Source organism: Danio rerio, chromosome 20 (genome assembly GCF_052040795.2).
Source record: "Danio rerio strain M-AB ecotype USA chromosome 20, GRCz13ab, whole genome shotgun sequence".
Taxonomy (NCBI): Eukaryota; Metazoa; Chordata; class Actinopteri; order Cypriniformes; family Danionidae; genus Danio; species Danio rerio.
The window spans coordinates 40,429,189-40,450,974 of NC_141040.1; the positions used below are offsets into that span (position 1 = coordinate 40,429,189).

Below are 21,786 nucleotides of genomic sequence, written 5' to 3' on the forward strand. Positions count from 1 at the left end.
GTGTTAGTATATACATTAAGTAATTGTAAAGTGTTAGGCTACTGTAGGGGCAACATGGTGGCTCAGTGGTTAGCACTGTCGGCTCACAGCAAGAAGGTCACTGGTTCAAATAACGGGGGGTCAGTTGACATTTCTGTTTGAAGTTTGCATGCTCTCCCTGTGTTCACGTGGATTTCCTCAGGGTGCTTTGATTTCCCCCACAGTCCAAAGACATGTGCTATAGGTGAATTGAATAAACTAAATAAGCCATATGTGTGATTGCAAGAGTGTATGAATGTTTCCCAGTGCTGGGTTGCAACTGGAAAAGCATCTGCGGGGTTGGTGGTTCATTCTGCTGTGGTCACCCCTGATGAAAAAAGGGACTAAGCCAAAAGAAAATGAATGTCTAGGCTACTGTAAAAGGTGCATTTACAAAAAACAACTCTGGACTTTATAGCAATCCATGTGTACAAATATATAATGTTAATTAATATGAATGTATTCCAGTTGTATCTCCCAGCGCGCCTTCCACTTTATACGATGCTGAAATAATGGAGGATAAATTGGAACAAAGTAATAAAACGATCATGTACCCTTGAAGATCACACAAACACTACAAATTCGTGTGTCTAGCCTAATGATAATGATCGTGTTCTTCTTCTTCTTTTTCTTCGGGATTTCAGATAACGGCCTTTGATGAGCTTCAGGCAGACTTCAAGGTGCCGATCGATCAGGGCAATCCACTTCACGCGGTAAGCCATACAAATAATGAACCCGGATTTATTGCCTTTTCCTGCACTTTCATGGAAAGTAAATGAGTCTGTGTATGTGTGTGTTTAATTGTTAATGGTGGGAATATATTCAAGCAAGTCCTCTGATCTTTTGCCTGTGCCAGGTGTGTTGCCTGCCCCAAACTCTCAAACATTTCCTGCCATCCGCAGCATCGCATGAATAATCCATAGAGCAGCTGTCTATGTGTTGTCTTTCCTCTGCTGGAGGCTCTGGCAGCTTTAATCTCGCTAATTAATTCAAACAGAGGCAACTTTTCCAGCTTTTTGGACACACCAACTGTTATCCAAAAGTTTACAACAACATTGTTATTCGACATGCCAGAATAATTTCGAGTTGCGAGATGATTTACATGCGAGTGATTCTATAACTGCGGGTACATTTTGGGTCTCCAAGATAAACCTCATAGTAATTTGCAATAGCAAAAACTTGATGATAGTTTTATTGAATAATAGCACAAATAAAATAAACGTATCTCTAAAAATAATGTTTTTATGTGTATTTATCAACATAATCAATAAATATTATACATTTTGTCAGTTTTGTGGCTATTTTATACCAATTCAGTCGTATGAAAATTTTAGATTTTTAAAAGTAGGCAGGTCACCAAACAGTGTTGGGGTAACGCATTATAAGTATCGTGAGTTATGTACAGTAATATTGTTACTTTTTTTAAGTAATGAGTAGGCCCACACGGATTCTGCATGAGCAGAAATTGGCAGATTTTCTTAGATTTTCAGCCCAACATTGTCTATATATTGACTTGTCCTAATGTGTGAAAATTTATATTTACTTAGTTTTTTAAATTAATTTCAGTAATATTACTGACTAATTTGAAAATGTTAATATGATTTATTTACAATACAGTTTGTAAAGTAATATTTTCTGTCTTTTAGCAGATATTATATGAGACTTTCTTTGTTTACTAAATAAGTGAATCTAATTAGATTTGCATTGTAAACATTAAACAAAAGTTAAATCGGTATTATTTTTTATTTCATAAATTACCTTTTTTGCTATGATACTCCCAAAATCATTCTGCTTAAATCTGCAGATTTTTTTTTTTTACAAAATTCTCATCTGAAATAGTCAAAAATGTGCACAGAATCTTTTTTAAAAATGCAAGTTGAGTTACTGTTTAGCTTAGTTAATTCGCTTTTAAAAAACAATTTGTTGAATTAAAACTATTGTAGTCACATTGAATCTCGCTCACAATGAGAAAATGCAGGATCAGACAGAAATGAAGACGTCTGAATCTTATATTTCTGCGACAGAAATATTCTCTTTATTTTGAACACAAAAGAAGATTATCTGAATGGACAGTGATTTTACTTTATAATAAGACAAAAGTAGCAAATGTGTTGCTTTAAACTTTCATTAATCTGTATATACAGTGCGGTATGTATAGCTCTGGGGTCAGGAAGTTCTCCAAAGATAACATTATCATACATTAACTTTTTTACATGATTGTGTTTTTTTTTAAAGGTAAAAGAAGGTTATACAGTGCAGTTGTTATTTGCAGAGCTCCTCTATTATAAGACTTGCTGTCTATGTGGGTCCTAATGCCACAGTATAGTGAAGGGGAATATATACTGCCCAGTGAGTGCCGTTTTTTGAATGAAATGTTAAATTGAGGTCCTGACTCTCTGTAGTTGTTAAAAATCCTAGGATGTCCTTTCGAAAAGAGTAGGGGTTTAACCCCAGTATCCAGGTCAAATTTACCCACTGGCCTCTATTCATCATGGCCTCCTAACCATCCCCATATCATAATTGACTTCATTACTCTGTCTACTCACCACCAATCAGCAGTGCGGTCTGGTGCTATATAACTGATATTGCGTCATCCAGGTGGATACTGCACACTGGTGGTGGATGAGGAGATTCCCCCAATGTGTAAAGCGATTTGAGTGTCCAGAAAATCGCTACATAATTTAAGGTATTATTACTTATTTTTATAATATGTAGTTTTTTGGGGAGTATTCACTACTTTCTTAAGTAACCCCCACCCCTTCACCCCCCACACCCAATTGTCATTGGGGGATGAGCAAATTGTATTAAATTGTATGAAGGAGATACGAATAGGTATTGGCCACTAAATCAAAACGTTACAAGTTGACATAAGATAACGTTGGTATTTACGGACAATTTGAATTCACAATATTAACTTAAAGACTCCCATAATACCTATTTTTTACCATCTCTGCCTCCTGAATCTTACATTCTGCTTACATTGACATTGTTTGAAATTTTTTAAATTAAAAACAATTATTTTTTGTCTGCGCCTACATTCTGGTCAACTCGCATGCAAATTGCTCCAAACAACTTCCACTGACAATCACTGAAAGACATTGAGCCGAGTCAACTCTGTTATTGTAATATTTCAGTGAACGTGTCAGTCACTTTTTAAAATCAGTGAGGAAACTACAGGGTGGGCCATTTATATGAATACACCTTAATAAAATGGGAATGTTTGGTGGTATTAACATCCTGTTTGTGGCACATTAGTATATGTGAGGGGGCTTGTAAATAATTCATGAAAGAATAAAGTTACGATTAAAACCAAGCACACCATTGTTTTTCTTGTAAAATTCTCAATAAGTATATTAAGGTGTATCCATATAAATGGCCCACCCTGTACATCTGTTTTAGACATGCCATGTGGTATCTGGTTTGAAGTTAGCATCTGGAGCTAAAGCACAAAATGGTGGAATATGCCTGTTATTGTCAACTTTGCTACTAATTTAAAAGGTTTACCAATAAGTTAAACAGCAATGAGTTTCAGAATCACATGTTCCCTATCACATTTAAGCATTTAACTTTATTTTACATTAGTAATGGGTTTAGTTTACTGTCATTTGTTGTTTTAGTTTAAGGAAAATGATTGGAAAAATGCTTGAAATGTACCCGCAATTCTAGAATGAGTCATGTTCGCGCTTGATACCTTGCCAGGCTAAGTGCTGACAGAAAACAAATCAGGTATTTTTGGTCTTTTGGACTTTTGTGTGTGAAAGTCTCACCGTGACGTGTAGACAAAGTATCCGAGTCACGTATCCGCTCCACACAAAGCTTCCGCAGTCATAATTTATTGCTGTCTTCCCAACAAAGTGTCAAAGTAAGAGATACAAGCTCTGTATGTCACCTAGCCCTCAGTCTGACTGAAGGGAACTATGGAGGATCTGGAAGGTGGGGGTGCTAAAAGATTGATGGGCTCCTAGCTGATCTCACCACCCAGTCAAGTCAATCTCACACCCTGCCTGGCTAATTGGTGGCTTCTGTCAGTCTTCAGCTGGGAGGAAGTCAGGGCTTCATCCTGTGATTCTCATTGGAGATCCCCTTATGACTCCAGTCTGTACAGTGTGTGTTTCTGTGTTCAGTCCTGCAGGCCCTTTTTCACACCTGCCACCAATATGCGTTTTATATCTGGAAAGAAATTTGTTTCTGTCTTTTTTTTAGTTCTGAGAGTTGAATATAGTTCACCCAAAAATGAAACTTGTGTCATGATTCACTCACCCTCAACTGGTTCGAAATATAGGAGTTTCTTTTTTTGGTGAAAAAAAAAAAATTTAATAATAATAATAATGATAATATATATATATATATATATATATATATATATATATATATATATATATATATATATATATATATATATATATATATATATATATATATACGACATAATATGACACAAGTTTCATTTTATATAAATATATATATATTTTGAAATAAAGTGCAAAAAAAAAAAATACAGATTTTTTCATTAAAATGTTCACAGAAAAACACTGATATTTCACAGACATTTCCCAGATTTTTATTGTTATTATTTTTGCACTTTATTTTAACAAAGAAATTTTACCGTAATTTTATGGTTTTTGTTTGGCAGCCGTATGACATATGATGACGTGTGCAGGTGTTGTAGTGCTGTTCCATTTCTCAGGGGTAAAATTTTGAAGACCTTTACACTGTTTCAAGGGCCAGGGGAAGGAGAAGGGGTACCAAAATAGAATTTGGATTGACCTTAATGTACTTAACTCCCAAAAATTATTGTGCTGCTAGTTGAAACTACTCATGTAAAATTAGCCTAAACAACACAATTCTCGAGGTTCTTTTAGGACAAATTAATTGTTTTATGTTCAATCCGCAACAATCATTTTGTGTTGGGGCAGCCTGAATGAACTATTCTGAGCCATGATTTTTTTTTTTTTTTGTGTGTGTGTGTATTATATAAATATGTAAATTATTGGGTAATGTATTTAAAGGTGTCCTTTTTACACGGGTTCCGTGTATACTTACAATATTAGTAATTACAATTATTCATTGATTCATTTTCTTTTGGCCTAATCCCCTTTATTCATCAGGGGGCGCCACAGTGGAATGAACTGCCAACTTATCCATCATGTTTTACACACCCTTCGAGCTGCAACCCAGTACTTGGAAACATTCATACACAGTCATTCACACACATACACTGCGGCCAATTTAGTTTATTCAATTCACCTGTACTGCTTGTGTTTGGACTGTGTTGGAAACCGGAGCACCTAAAGGACTCCACACAGAAATGCCAACTGACCCAACTGACTCGAACCAGCAACCTTCTTGCTGTGAGGCGACAGCGCTTACCACTGAGCCACCCTTAATTATGTATTAAAATAACCTTATTCTTAACCCATATTCTAACCCTATAGCGAGTACATGTAATTAATTATTATTGTTCAGTAATTAAAAGAATAGTTACAATGTAACTATGACATATTAAAATAAAGTGTAACCAAATATTGTTTATACAACATGATTTTACATTAAATTGGGGCTTAAGTTTTCATTTATTATAACATGTTTTTTTTTGTTATATCAGATGTAATAGTATATATCTTGTTTATCAGTAAATATAAAAATCCTTGAAACAAAAAAATTGCTAAAAAATTGCTAAATAAATTGCATCTGGCATTAAGTTTCTAATTTTTCAAAATAGTTTTCTAATGAAGTTGCCGCAGACTTTTACTCCAGTAAGATTGTGCGTTTGCAAGTGAAATGAAATATTAAGTAGGGGTGGGGTTTCATTTTTGAGCTCCTCCTATCATCATTCACTCTTCGCAAACTACAGGTTGGAGGGGCACGGTTAATCATATATTGCTCAAACCACCAAACTGGCACCATCAGGCAAAGACCCCAAACAGTTTTCCAAACAGATACTCTTTATGTGGATTAACTTAGGGTGCTTTCACACCTGCCTTGTTTAGTTCGGTTCAAACGCACTACAGTTTGTTTTCCCTCTTGGTACGGTTTGTTTGGGCTGGTGTGAATGGAGTAATCATACTCGAGTGTGCACCAAAAGCGGACCAAAAAAGCATACCAAGACCTTCTTGAAGAGGTGGTCTACCATGTCACAGTTTAGCTAAATTGATTCACGCCTCCTCCTGAAGTGACTTGCGATGTGCCTTCGCTGTTTGCAGTGCATTAAAACATTGTTTTCCAGTCGCAGCCGCGCTTCATTCTCGAAATGTATTGTGTATACAAACTATATAGTATACTATGGCCAGGGATACAATCAGCCAGTGCAGTCGTCCCTCCATAGTAAAAATCGACATTTTGTGTCTGCCAGTTTGTTTACTTGCGTGAGTTTCATTGCCAATTTCCAGTACTTTCATTCTGACCAATCGAAAAGCAGTTTAGGAAATACGTTTAGTAACATCTGGCCAATGATTGATGTAGATTTTGTCACATGACTGCATTTTGTTTTATTTCAACTGGTTAGGACCAAAGCAATCAGTATGGTGTAAAACAGACCCAAGACAGTAGAAAAATGCTACAATGTATCATATGTTGCTCTTAGTCCGGACCAAATGAGCCGAACCACAGATGTTAAAGCACCCTTAAAGACTAACAATATGATCTAGTGAAACAAACACTGTATATTTTGATTTCATGCTGACTTTTAACATAAATCAAACTTAATTTAGTAGCGTTTAAAATGTAAAACGTGATAAATCAGAGGTTGGCAGCTGACAGAAGCATGACATTTAACTGCTCTTCACTGCCACTGCCCAGCTATTTCTGCGAAAGCTTCAAAGTATAATTCTCCAGCAATTAAACACTTCTGATGCTATTCTTTTATAAGATGCTCTAATAATCCTTGATGAGTTTTCTTTGTGTTGAAACGAGGCATCTTTCGTGTTAATGTTATAAGCTCATTAGACCGAATTTGTATCTGCTGTGCTGCCTGATGCGCGCAAGCTTTTCGTATTTTCTCATGCTAATGTTCGAGACAGACATTACCATGCATGTGGCTGATTTTCTATGTAAAACAACACTAAATTTGGGATCATTAGCCTGCATGATGGCATGAGTTTTATGACACAGATGTTTGTCAGCATGCATAAAATGATTGATCCAACACATCAACTGAGATAACTTGTTCTTTTATTGTTATGTTGTCTTTGGATTTACTTATTCTTTCTTTTTTTCAGAAGACACGTAATTTAAATCAGAATTATCTCTTATTTTAGCGAAAGAAGCATTGCTAAAACATTAGCTAACTTAGAGCTTATATTACCTACCAGCACATTGTTTTAGTAGAGGTCACTCGACTCTCCTCAGGGCCCACTTTGAATTGGATACGGATGGTCTCTTCGGGGTCAAATAGCATCTGTTACTCTCCATACCACTCAATTAACTGCATGAGCTGAGCTGCAAGTCAGACCAGTTTTTTTTTTTTTTTTTTTTTTTGCACTGAAACTCTAAACTGAATTGCTCAGAAGAGAAAAATGATTTTTTTCAACTGAGAAATAAGTGATTTAACAGACACAGCAGTATGGGCTTTCTAAAAACCAAAGGCAAAGATTTAGCTAGATAAAACTCAAAACATATAAACCATTCATTTATAACTGGGTTTGTGTCATGACCTACATTTTTACAAGCCAAAATATTTTATTTAAAAGAAATTTCATGTGATTACAGCAACATAGACTCAGCAGAAAAACATGATTCAGCCTACATTTTTGTGAAACCACAAGTGCGTATTTAACATACACCGAATGCGGTTTCCAAGTAAAATGAAAGCTATGAGGCAGCATGGTGCCAACAGCTTTTATTCCTTTTCACACTAATGATATTTATAGGGGCATGTTATTGATGAATAAAGGAATGCAGTTCTTTTTATAACACCACATAAAACATCTTAACGGTGTTCATGATATGTAAACAAATATGTTTGCCTCACCTATCGATCTCCTTATAGACAACATTTCTACCATGGTCAGTTTGCTCGGTAGCTCACCTTGTACGATGTTGTACTTGTCACGCAAAGCACTCTAGTTCAAGTCAGGTGATAAAAGCTGCCATTTCTAGGTTGTGTTTTAAGTAGTGGTAGTCATCAGAGTTGAGAAACTTACAGTGCAATGAATGGGAGGGCACAACTATTTTACTCATTTTTTTGCTAAAATAATAAAAGGAAAAACTCCACGATGGTGTTATCAAGACACATTTATCAGAAAAAAAAGTAAAATAGTGTGAGACTGATAACAGCAGCAAACAATGTCAAATTTACTGTATCCCCATACATGCTGTAATTCAAATGCTTCGCAGAAGCAGTAATTCATTTTTGTAATTTCATGCAGAGATGAAACTATGCATATGTAACTAAATATAGATATACAAAAGTTAAAAAAATCAAAAAATGTTTGCTTGGTAGCTCACCTTGTCATATGTACAATGTTGTACTTGTGACGCAGAGCACTCTGGTTCAAGTCAGGTGATAAAAGCTAAAAGCCATGCAAAATCAAGGTAAAAATATGGAGTCACAGTGAACTTTTTGATAACGTTTGCTTTTGAAAAGACTAGTGGTTGGGTTCAGGGCTGTGGTTTGCTGGTGATCTGACAAGATACACTTTCTCGTGGACGCATACAAAAAAAGACGTGTATCTGAAACATACAACAAAACACCAAATAAAAAAATGCATTTTAGATACACAAAAATGTAGACAGCACCCTCTAGTGGATTTTTCATCAGAAACATACAGTGAAACATACCATAAGCAACGTATTTTACCTTTGGGTTGCATTATAAGTTGCACAGGGTCACAACATAATTTTTTTATTTTGCATTAGTGTGGTCATATTTTAGAATTTAATTGAGCCTTTTTACATTTCTTGGTTTTTCAGTAGCAGAAGTCATCATAGTTGGAAAACGTACAGCGCAATCAATGGGAGAGTACAATTTTTTTTTTTTAAACAATCCTATTTGCTGGAATAATAAAAGAAAAACTCACACGCACACACACAAAACAGAAAATTATAATAACTTAGTTTGGAAAAAGTAACTCTTTCAGGTGTAACAAATCGATATGCAAATTTTTGTTGATCTAATTTACAGTTATTACAGATTATATAAATTGTTCTTGAATAAATTCACATTTCAAATGATAAAAGACAACTTTTATTTAAGAAAATGTGGTATACAAAACGTTTTATAGAAGTAAAAACATGCGGTAACACTATAATCATTACACACTATGAATCATTTATTAAGCATTAGCAAATAGTTAATTCATTATCTGTTAAGTATTAAATCTATATTAATAGATGTTAGTAAGCAGTTTATTTTTCACAGCTACAAATGCCGTTTTCTTGACTTTAAAGCACATTTATAATGTGCTTAATGATTGTGTTTTTATACTTTGTTAATTATTATTCTTCAATTACTTAATTAAGTTTTGCATCATTTACAAACCAGTTAATTAAGAACAGTTGGTGCTATTTTAAGATCATTCAGAATGCTTAAGTAAATGATTAATTTACTTTTTCAAATCAACATTTATATATCTCATTATTCAGGCATATTAATAGTTAATTTGTATGTTAATAAATGCGTGACTAACTTAACTTCATTCAGATTTGTGACCTAATCCAGTGAGGACTATTTAAGCTTTATAAATCCCTTATAAATGACAATTAAAGGCTCAGTTACATTCTAAAGAGGACAAAAGAAAATAAACGACTTTGTTCATTTCTATTTGTTCGAAGATGCACAAATCAATTTGTATCAAATGAAAAATACATCTTTGCAGTTTTCTCTTTAATAAAATTACAGTTTAAACTTTACTAAACTACTTTTTTAATGTTGTATCATAATATATTGTTAAATTAATACATTGTTGTTTTATCCAATTTTATTTAATTGTATTTATTTCTAATGGAATTTTACACTCCTGTTTTTCAGCACTGTTTTCAGCAAAGCTTACAGTAATTTTATTTTTTTAAATAAGATAATAAAAATGTATTGTTCATTTGTTATTCAGCCTTTAATTGTTATTAATAAGGGATTTACAAAGCATAAAAAGTCCTCACTTTAGATTAGGTCACAAAAATGCGTGAAGTTGATTTAATAAAGCATTTATTAACATACATAGTAACCACTTTATGCCTGAATAATAAAATATATAAGTGTTAATTTGAATAGTTTATTAATCATTTTCCAACTCAAATGTTTCTAAAAGCCACCAACTACTCTTAAATACAAATGGTTTGTAAATTTCATAACTAATGACTAACTTTTAAAGTATAAAAATACAAATATTAAGCGCTTATAAGTCAAGAATACAGCATGTGTAGCTGTATTTAGAAACTGCTTACTAATGTCTATTATTGTAGAGTTAATGCTTTACGGATAATTAAATATGAACTATTTGCTATGCTTAATAGATGATTAATAGTGTGTAATTTTTATAAAGTGTTACCAAACAGGCCAACCATAAACAAACTGGCAATTCACAACTTAGGTTTTTAAAGTTGTGTTCACATCTGACAGTTTTGGGTTTAGTTACAATGAACTCTGATGTTTGGCAATTCTGTGTGGAGTTTGCATGTTCTCCCCGTGTTCGTGTTGGTTTCCTCCGGGTGCTCCGGTTTCCCCCACAAGTCCAAAGACATGCGGTACAGGTAAATTGGGAGAGCTAAATCGTCCGTAGAGTGTGTAAATGGAAGTGTATGGGTGTTTCCCATTGATGGGTCACAGCTGGAAGGGCATCCGCTGCGTAAAACATATGCTGGATAAGTTGCCGGTTAATTCCGCTGTGGTGACCCCAGATTAATAAAGGGATTATGCCGAAAAGAAAATCAATGAAAGAACTCTGACGTAATTGCTATGATTGTGTGGTTCATTGCAAAAAGTGTGAACCGTGCCATTCTACCCTAGACATATACCAAACACGCAGATCCAAACCACTGAAAAATGGATGTAGTCCACTTTCAAGTGAAATCTGGTGCGGATTGACTGAAATATGAATGCAACACAGACCAAACTCACCACATGAAATCACCATGAGACCATTTGATGCAGTCTATATTACATTTTATGATGATATTTTACGTGCATGCTTTGTTGGTTTTCATGTATGAGGGGATGCCAAGAACATATCCAAGTTGGCATCCATCTAAATTGGCTAGCTTCTAAAATGACCAAAATAATTTGAGTTTGTTTTCAGGCTTGTTTTTTGATCACATTTTTTTCATTCCATCAGCCTAAGGAATGCTGAACATTCTTCATGCTACAGGGATAATGCATCGTTGTTCTGCTGTGTTTGCATTTGTATCTCCGTCAAGGATTATCCATTTGCACGTCGCAGATTGGACGGCTCAAGAACATCGTACATCCGCTGCTGTATTGACTCTCTGTCCTATATTTAATATTTTGTTTACACTGTACGCCAGCACTTGTCAAGCAGAATTTATGCTGACGAATATTTCAAAGGGAGATGAGTCTAATTGCCTTCTAATTAAAAGTGCTGATATAGCTGCGGTTATCTTCACTCGCTATGGCTGCCAGTGGAATATATTTGCATGCTGTTGTTGAGGAGGGAAATAGTGTGAATAAAAATGTCTCAAGCAAATTGGGATGAACTAAAATGAGGAGCAGACCAAAAATAGTCAGCGTTCAGTGTAACTTTGGGTGTAATCTCTAAAACACAGCTGTGTGCCGGAACAAGACAGTGGGAAGTTGCCAATCAAAGCTTTAAAAAAAAAAATCAAATAAAAAACAACTGTTTAGAAATGCACAGAAACAGCTTTGGTGAATAAAGCTGCATTTTTTCCCAATTCAGCAAAGAAAATCATTTAGCAGCTTGTCATTTTGTCAAGTTTTTACTAAACAAATACTTGCATTGAATACATCCATTAAAACAATTTGTGTGTATATATATGTTTATACATCATCTCTCAAAAAGATCCTAGCAAAATTAATTCGGTCAGAATTTCTCAATCAAATCAAAATACCTCCAATATTAATTATACTTTGTAATTAGATTAGATGGCAAATAGATTAAATGATATGATATGTGTATACATTCTCCACCTCACCTGATTTATATCACTGCATTACCTTCTTTTTGTGCATCTTCTTGGCCCTGTACCATGCCTTCGACAGTGGTGATATTTTCAACAGTATGGGCAGTGTGTGGACGACCACTCACGGCCACATGACATACTGTTTCAGTGCATTCAATTTTCACCAACAAGTAATCCAATTGACCTTTTGTCCAGTTTTTAGTCAGAAATTCATGAATAAAATGTGTAGCCTTTCAGTTCTCATAATGCTTTGATTAAACATTTATTTTCATTCGAAAATACACTCTTTATTTAAGTTTTAAGCAGCTAAACGAGCAATATCGCATGAGTAGCAGTGCAATATGGCTTTATATCGAAACTGGTGGGAGGCATGCATTGGCATGAGGCTGTAGGCCAAATGCTTTAGTGTCCCACCAGCAGCCACATCGCACTACTACGAGTGGGATATTGCATTTATACAACAGTTTGACAACATAATCGTGTATATAAATAAAAAAATTCAAACATGGAGAGTCTAAAAATCCTTTTCTAAGAGGAACTATCTTCAACCATTCCTGAGCTGCACCATTTTCTGCAGAAACAGAAACCATTGCTTCTTCACCAACTTCACTTTAGAGCTAGTATTTGAATGATTTTCTAGTATAATGTCCAAAGTGATAACAAAACAGGTGATTTTGCTGACACTTTAAGACTAAACGGCATGAAATGCCATCAATCAACAGAGATTTCCCAGTATTTCTCTGTTGCAATTGGGAGATCACAATAATTATTCCAGAAAAAGCCATAGCAATACAATTACTACCAGATTACTATTGCGTTTGTGATTAACGCTAAACATATGTGGGAATCTCTTTTTTCTTTTTTTTTACTGATCTAGTCTGCAGTAACAAAAACAAAAAACTCATTGGAGACAAATAGATGTTTGGAATTTGGATGTTCTCCCGTATTTATGTGGGTTTTCTTCGGGTGCTCCGGTTTTTCCCACAGTCCAAAGACATGTGCTATAGATGAATCGAATAGGCAAAATTAGCCATAGTGTATGTGTGTGCATGTGAGAGTGTATGGATGATTCCCAGTACTGGGTTGCAGCTGGAAGGGCATCTGCTGTGTAAAACATGTCCTGGATAAATTGGCGGTTCATTCCGCTGTGGCGACCCTTGATGAATAAAGGGACTAAGTCGAAGGAAAATGAATGAATGAATGTTAAATGAAATGAATGCATTAATGTGAACAATATACTGTACTTAGTGAGCAGGAATCTCTATTGTCTACAGATCATTTGAATATATAAAAGATATAATATACAAGGAAACAAATAGAGGACACATTTTGAGTTGTGTAACTAAACTGACTAACAAGGTCGCCTCTGGTAAAGAGAGCATTGTTTCTTGATGTGGTCACTACGGGTGGTTCTGTGTATTAGTGAATAATAGTGCATTATTTACAAGTGCAGGCTAGCAGAATATAAATAATGCATTGGTCTGAATGAAGTTGGATGAAAATGTAAGAAAATTGCAATTAAATATGTATGTTTAGACATCATTAATGCAGAAAACAGCATCCATGACCTCCTCCTGCCAAAGGGCATAAAAACAATGCTCTTTAGGTAGAGCACAGGCATTTCTTTCTTTTGTGTTGCTCATGTAAGATTTATTTGTGCAACAAATGTACATTGGCGCATGCCTCTATTTGAGCTCTGCTTCTTTTTTGAACCTCAAATAAGAAAAGCTATAGTAAGAAAATGCAAGGTTTAAATAAATGACTATTTAATTTGATTGTCCTGACTTTGCATTGAAATTCTGTTGATGAAATTTAATCCATTGCACTTGTGATTGAATGATAAAACACTGACTATACTCTATCTGGTAGTTTTTCTGTATAAAAATAGATTTTGAAACATAGTCCCTTGAGAATAACGCCACTTTCCTGCCCCCCAAAACATACATCGGATGTAATCGCCATATGCCATTTTCACGTGCCATTCAGAAATCTCCCTTCTGTTTTTTTTTTTCCAGCTCTTGGCAGTTGTTTTTCTAAAAGCAAGTCCCTTGATGTCCTTGCCAGTGTGTAGTGCAAGAGAACATCAGCCAAGAGCTGGAAAAAAACACTAGCCTTAGGCATCAGTGGCACGTCAAAGCCATAACCACTGGGCCACAAACACATACAAATGCATATATACACATTTTAAGAGATAGTTCCCTTAAAAAATCTGTCATCATTTATTTGTTACTTGTTCCAAACCAGATTTTAAATTTAGTTTTTTCTTCTAATACTAAACCAAAGTCGGTGACCCGGGGGCGTTACAGACTGTACCAAAAAGATGAAGGAGATTCTAGGAGTTTTCCGGGAGAAATAACAAAATGGGAGGGTGGCGGTAGATGAGTCTGAAATATGGGAGACTTGCAGGAAAAATGGGAGTGTTGTCAGGTATGTGTTGGAAAACAGTAACCATTGAATTACATGGTATTTGTTTTTCCCACTATACAAGTTAATGATTACAAGTTACCAACATTCAACAAAACAAAACAAAAAAACATAATGAAACTAGTGTGGAACAAGTAAAGAGATAGTAAATTCATTTATTTTCCTTTGGCTTAGTCCCTTATTTATCAAGGGTCGCCACAGCAGAAGGAACTATCAACTATTCCTGCATATGTTTTACACAACGGATGCCCTTCCAGCCAAAACCCACTACTGGGAGACATGCATACACTCTTACATTCACACACTACAGTCAATTTAGTTCATCCAATTCATCCAATTCACCTAAAGCGCATGTCTTTTGTGTTTTGCGCATGTGGGGAAAACCAGAACTCCTAGAGTATAACACAGGGAGATCATCAAACTCCACAGAGAAATGCCAACTGGACAAGCCAGAACTTGAACCAGCTGTGAGGTGACAGTGCTGAAAGAGTAAATGATGACAGAATTGTATTTTTTGAATGAACTGTCCCTTTAAGCTCAGTTAGAATCTAAAAAACTGCTCAATTTTATGATGATCAGATAAACTTTTTGTAGCAGGATGTGGCCTTTACAAAAGTTTTGTCCTTGAGACCTGTGTTTTAGGTGTTATGGGAGATTCACCAGATTTTTTTTCTCTTAACAGCGTGAAAGACTGAGGAATATTGAGAGGATCTGCTGCCTGCTGCGAAAGGTATGTGATGTTTTTCTTTATCTGTGGGGGGATTTTATGTTCAGAATGAGCCATTTTCAAACATTCAATTCAATTCATGTTTATTTCTATAGAACTTTAACAATGTAGATTGTGTCAAAGCAGCTTCATTGAACTTCTAGTACATTAAAACAGTGTCAGTCCTGTTTTCAGAGTCTAGTTTAGTTAAGTGTGGTTTAATTTTCACTGCTGAAAGTCCAAAACACTGAAGACCAAATCCCTTGATGCGCACATCCACAAGTCCCAAACCAAGCAAGCCAGTGGCAACAGTGGCGAGGAACAGACTTTACCAAATGACGAAAGTTTGAAACATCTTGGAAACGTGTTTTAAATTTAATTATATATTAAATAGTATAGATGAACATATTTCTATGAGTGGGGTCTAGTTTTTGTGATGTTTTGTTTCAAAGTAAGTATTCTATTGGTCAGTACACAGCTTATATTATATTATATTATATTATATTATATTATATCATATCATATCATATCATATCATATCATATCATATCATATTATATTATATTATATTATATTATATTATATTATATTATATTATATTATATTATATTATATTATATTATATTATATTATATTGGTCATGGTCATATGGGCAATGGTGCAATGTGTAGCACCATTGCCTCACAGCAACAAGATTGCTGGTCCGAGCCCCGGCTGGGTCAGTTGGCATTTCTGAATGGATTTGAATGTTCTCCCCTTGTTCGCATGGGTTTCCTCTGGGTGCTCTGGTTTCCCCCACAGTCCAAAGACATGCGGTATAGGTGAATTGAATCAGCTAAATTGGCCGTAGTGTATGTTTGTGTGAATCTGAAACTTATTCAAACCTATAAAGTTATTTTTCTGTATTTGTTACAAAATAAACATCCTTCTAAATGAAGAAGAAAATATCTAGAAATATCTACACCTCAAAAATCCTCTTTGAGGTCTCTAATAAAACGTTGTATGAAACATCTGATGCTTCAGCTTTCTTTGAAGCTCATTAAAATCATATTGACAAAACTGCAGCACCAGCTTTACCATTTTGGCTATATTAGATGAGTTCATTATTTAGTCACTCTTTTTTAAACAGCAAAACAATCTAATCGTCACTATTATATTCCTAATAATTTATTATATATTAACCAAAAGTATTTTAAAGTGTTTCCTCACACCATTTTAGCATGAAAACTGGAAAGAATTGTGTTTGAGCATTTGAATCCAGGCGCTGTTAGAGAAGGCCAGAACCTGTTATGTCCCATATATTGTGCCCACATCAGCAGAACGCCTTCATGAGTAATATGTCTGGTCGTCTCGAGTCACAGCTGCTCCATGTGCATGTGCAACTAGCAGAAAAGGTTTCTGCTGTCACTCGGTTTCACCTGACTGCAAATGTAATAGAAAACACTGTCTGACAAAAAACTGTGTCCACAAGGGCATCACATGTGCTCGAGCTGAACTGCTTGTAATATTACAAACACCACACTTAGGTTCACAGGTCTGAATTGTAATAAAATGTGTTAAACCCATTAAATTAGTGACATCTATGCAGTGCATCTATCGCTATAGCATGTTTTAGCAATTGTAAATAGACCATTTAGTATTTTTATAGCATCTTTTCCATTGATTAATTCTTATTTATTATTTATCTATTAGTGCTTACTCTTTAGTTTCTGTGTTTATGCTTTAGAACCTAGTTTCTTTTGTAATGTTATTAGGTCACACTTCATTTTAAGATTCAGTATATGCTATTAATAATTCTTTAACTATGAATTTTGCTTATATTAACTCCTGTTTGGCTGCTTAGTAATAGTTATTAAGGTAGTAGTTGAGGTTTAGGTGTTGGGTAGAATTAGGGGTGTAGATTAAAATCATGTGAAATACAGTATAAGTATTAATAAATGTCCAATATTTTGGAATGTGTGTAAGTTAAAGCCTTTTGGCAAGATATTATTAACATGATTGACCAAATTTTAGTAAAGAAATTACCATTTGATTCTAAGATTTATATCCTGTCAGTCCTCTCTTAATAGCAAAGAGGTCATATTCATAGAAATGTGTACTTAACAAGCTAAACGTATTATTGCTTTTAATTAGAAAAATATAAATTAACCTAGAATTGGAAAGTGGATAAAAGAAATGGCATCACATATGTCAATGGAAAATATCACTTACTGTACATTGTCAAAAAAACAAAATGTGTTTAAAGATATCTGGAGACCCTTTAATAATGTCCTAAAGTAAATGTAAATGTTGGCAGTCTGCTACAATAAGAACAGGCTCTGAGGGAGTATCATAGTATCATGGTCTAAACAAACTTGGGAAACACGCTTTACCATATTTAAACATATCCTCCTTTTTGTTTGTACATGATTATCATTATGTAACCGTGTAATCTGTTGTAATATGCAATCTAAAAAAAGTGATAAATATATTTTATAAAAAAGTAGTCAATGCGTTAATAATAGGCATGCTAAAAAGCAACTTGTTGATAGTGGAAATTGGTCCCTATACTGTGTGCAGTACATGTTAGTTATTAATAGTACTTATTCTGTGTGCTTCTCAATTCTTATTTGTTCATCCTTATTTTGTTAAAAGTCTAAAATGACCTTAAAGTTACTTTTTGTTCTATTTCTTGATACCTTTCCCTTTTTGGGTAACACTGATTATTATTATTATAATTATTTTTATTTAGGATATATTTTTCACATTCTGATTCCAATGACTAAATATTTTTAAGAATAAAATATTTGATATTCTTTGAAAGATTATAGCATTATTATGCTATTAAATTGCCATACTGGCATTATACACTTACTGGTCACTTTATTAGGTACACCTATACAACTGCTCGTTAACGCAAATTTCTAATCAGCCAATCACATGGCAGCAACTCAATGCATACAGACATGTAGAAATGGTCAAGACGATCGGCTGCAGTTAAAACCCGTGCATTAGAATGGGATTTAAGGAGAGAGGGGTCTGGATGCAGACCTGGGGCCTCATGTACGAAGACTTGCGTGGAAATCTTACTAAAACATTGCGTACGCACAAAGCTGTAAATGTGCGTACGCAGAAAAAAATTCAGATGTATGAAACACTGCGTACGCCGAATCTCACGCATATTCTTTTGTACATCTGAATGAACGTGAAACTGAGCGCAACATGCACGAGCACAAAAACCCTCCCTGCCTCCTCCCCCGTATGAATATGCTAATGACTATGCTAATGGCAAAACCCAACGAAAAAGCAACGGCAAAAGCAAGCAAAAAGAGAAACTTTGAACAGAATGTGAATTGGAGGTGCTGCTTTCGGAGGTAGACCGGAGAAAAGCAGTGTTATTTGCAAGTTTGTTTTCCGGAATTAACAACAAAAGAAAAAAATAGAGTGGGAGAGTTTAGCTGATACGGTTAACACAGTTGGGTCTGAACATCGCACTGAGTGCATTTAAAAAAGAAATAGTGTGGTTTATAACTGAAAAATGTAGCAGTACCCTTAGCAGTCTCAGTGGCGCACCTCATAAGAAGCATGTGATCACGTACTGACATGTTCGAGCATAATCTCGGCTCGAATCCAGCGTTTAATGAATTCTTTATTTTTTTCCCCGCTACATATCAGATTTTGCCCACTATTTATCAAGAGAAAGACAAGTAGGAATCATCAATAAGTTTGTGCATCATATTTTATTTGCACATTTATTAAATGGAAATGTTTCTGATTCACGCATGCAAATTCATCTTCAGATAGTGTCTTTATAGCAATGTGCGTGCGGTAAATCGCTCAGATTACATTGGGAAAACAGGCGACCGCTGCAAATTGTGCTTTAATGTTTAGCTGGTCAACTGTATGGTATGGAAATCTTACATACCTACTATATGAACCCGTCTCATACAGCTGCCATTGCAAGGCTCAGACACTTTGTAGAGAGTAATTTAACACAACTGCCTCTAGGAGTCGCCAATGGAAATAAAACAGACACGCACAAAAAATGTGCGTACGCCTGCCAGAAAGCTGCCGTGAACCTGCGCACATTCCCACGTTCAGTTCATTGTTAGTAAATCCAAACGTGAGCGATTCTGAGCGTGAAACCTGGCGTACGCAAAGTTTTTGTGCGTACGCAGCGTTGATACATGAGGCCCCTGGTGCAGTGCAATCAGGGCTGCATCCAATGCTTTTAATGGCCTCACCTAACCCCACCCCTAACCCTACACGTCACAGTGACGTCACTAGCTCCATTTGAGTGCATTGTGTCTGACAGTGCATCGCTGAGTGATGCAGTCTCAGCTTGCATCATAAAGGCTGCATCCAGATACTATATTGTTTAAGGATGGTGATTTAAGTGATTTTAAGTGACTTTAAGGCTACTTCCAGCAGGATAACGCACCATTATCATAAAGCGTGAATCATCTCAGACTGGTTTCTTGAACATGACAATGAGTTCACTGTACTCAAATGACCTCCACAGTCACCAGTTCTCAATCCAATAGAGCACCTTTGGGAAGTGGTGGCACAGGAGATTCGTGTCATGGATGTGCAGCTGACGAATCTGCAGCAACTGAGTGATGCTATCATGTCTATATGGACAAAAATCTCTGAGGAATATTTGAGTACCTCGTTAAATCTATGCCACGGAGGATTAAGGCAGTTCTGAACGCAAAGGAGCAATGAAACTAGGAATTACTACTAACTAAAGATAAAGGATTAGCAGCCTAATTTAGCCTAACTAATTTTACATTTAAATTAGGTACTGGTAGTATAAAAATAGATACTAGTATGATTCATATTTAAGTGTAATAATAGCTTGCCGTATATCCTCCCATTCTTTTTTGTCTCTCAGTGGGGATCTTCACGCACACGACGCCTGCTGTTTGTCATTTATTATCATTATTAATTATCTTTGTTGTAAACACTTAGCTTAAGGCTCTTATCACTTCATAATGGGTTACGGAATCTTTGCTTTGACTGACATGAGCATAATGATCATTTATGAGAATCAAACCAGAGTAAATAAACATTCATTCCTATTCTGCACAGGTCCTAACAGTTCAGGATCTCTTTACTCAGCAAATAAGAGTTTTGTGTATTTATGTGGGAGAGAATAAACAGTTTTGTTGTTAGTGTGACTATATTTTATTGCTGAGTGCGTCTGTGTTTTGAGCATTTTATCAGAATGTGACGTTCAGCTCTGCTCTCAGGTATTCAGTGACTAAAGTAGCAATAGATTATTTTCCCTTACCAAATGTGTGGGGTACTTTTCACAGCCGGCAAACTAACATGCATGTTTTCTAGTTGTTAGAATGAATGTCAGACTTTGACATCTGTGTGGTTTTGTGAGGATTCACCATAACACACAGATCGTGAAACGTCTGGGAGAATAAAAAGGAATAATGGTTTGTTTGGATGAGTTCGGAGACTGTCAGACAAACTAATGCTGAGTCACGCAGAGCTCCGTGCAAAGCGGCAGCATATTTTTAGACAACTGCTAACACGTCCTTTCAGGATCCATAACTCAGATACTGGTCATTTACACACATAAACATAAAAATGCATGTAAAACAACATTCTGATCAATACTTATTGTCATATATAAACGAATAAGTCATCCTATTAGGTTGTACTTAATTTAAATTAGTAGAAACCATCTCTTTTTCAACAGTAAAACCTACTAAATTACAATTATTATATCAAGAGTATTATATTATTATACAAATATAAATAAGCAATATCACACAATTAGCAGCGTGACATGGCTGTATACCGGCACTGGTGGGAGGAGTGCACTGCTACAAGTGTGATATTGCGTTAATACAACAGTTCGACAGCATTATCGTGTGTATACAAAAGAAAATCAAACATGGAGAGTCTAAAAATTATTTTGGAGAGGAACTACTTTTTTCCGCCACTCGTTCACAGCTGCAGCTGACATCAGGACAGCAGAAACCGTTGCCAGTTCACAAACGTTATTTTAGAGCTAGTGTTTGAATGATTCTCTAGAGTTATGTCTAAAGTGATGACAAAACAGGTGATTTTGCTAACATTTAAAGATTATAAGGCTGAACGGCAAGAAGTGCCATCAGTCTACAGACATTTCTTAGTATTTTTCTGTTGCGATGGGGAAATCACAGTAATTAACCCAGAAAAAAGCCAGGGCAGTGCAAACGCTACTAGATTACTGTTGTGTTTGTCTTTTTTTTTTTTTTTTTTTTACACTGAACTAGTCTGCAGTGGCAAAAACAAAAAAAGTAACTCAGGGTTAAACAAAGAGTGGCCAAAACAAAATACACTCCTGAAACCATCTCACACTCAAACCACTACAATTACTATGGTATAAATGCAGCACTACAACGTACAAAAGAGAGAGATCGACTTAGAATGTCATTTACCTGTTTTACAGTATAATGATTGAGCCCAGTCCCAATTCTACTCCTTAGCCCTTCCCCTTAACCCTACCCCTTGTTTTGCACGTTCCCATGAAGAGGTTAGGGTGTCCCAATGCTCTTTAGCTTAAAGGC

The 21,786-nt window shown here is 35.4% G+C and overlaps 1 protein-coding gene and 1 long non-coding RNA gene across 3 annotated transcripts in view; both read left to right on the top strand.

Moving 5' to 3' along the window:
• LOC147839397 (uncharacterized) overlaps positions 1 to 21,786 on the top strand; it is a 765,501-nt gene that overhangs the window by 198,484 nt on the left and 545,231 nt on the right. The gene's annotated exons all lie outside the window — the stretch shown is intronic.
• The window catches only part of cnih3 (cornichon family AMPA receptor auxiliary protein 3), a 67,933-nt gene that overhangs the window by 11,632 nt on the left and 34,515 nt on the right, over positions 1 to 21,786 (top strand). For both annotated transcript variants that reach the window (XM_087298585.1, XM_087298586.1), the window contains exons 2-3: positions 663 to 731; positions 15,215 to 15,262. In XM_087298585.1, the coding sequence (XP_087154711.1) occupies positions 663 to 731; positions 15,215 to 15,262 (117 nt within the window). The remainder of the gene's footprint in view (positions 1 to 662; positions 732 to 15,214; positions 15,263 to 21,786) is intronic.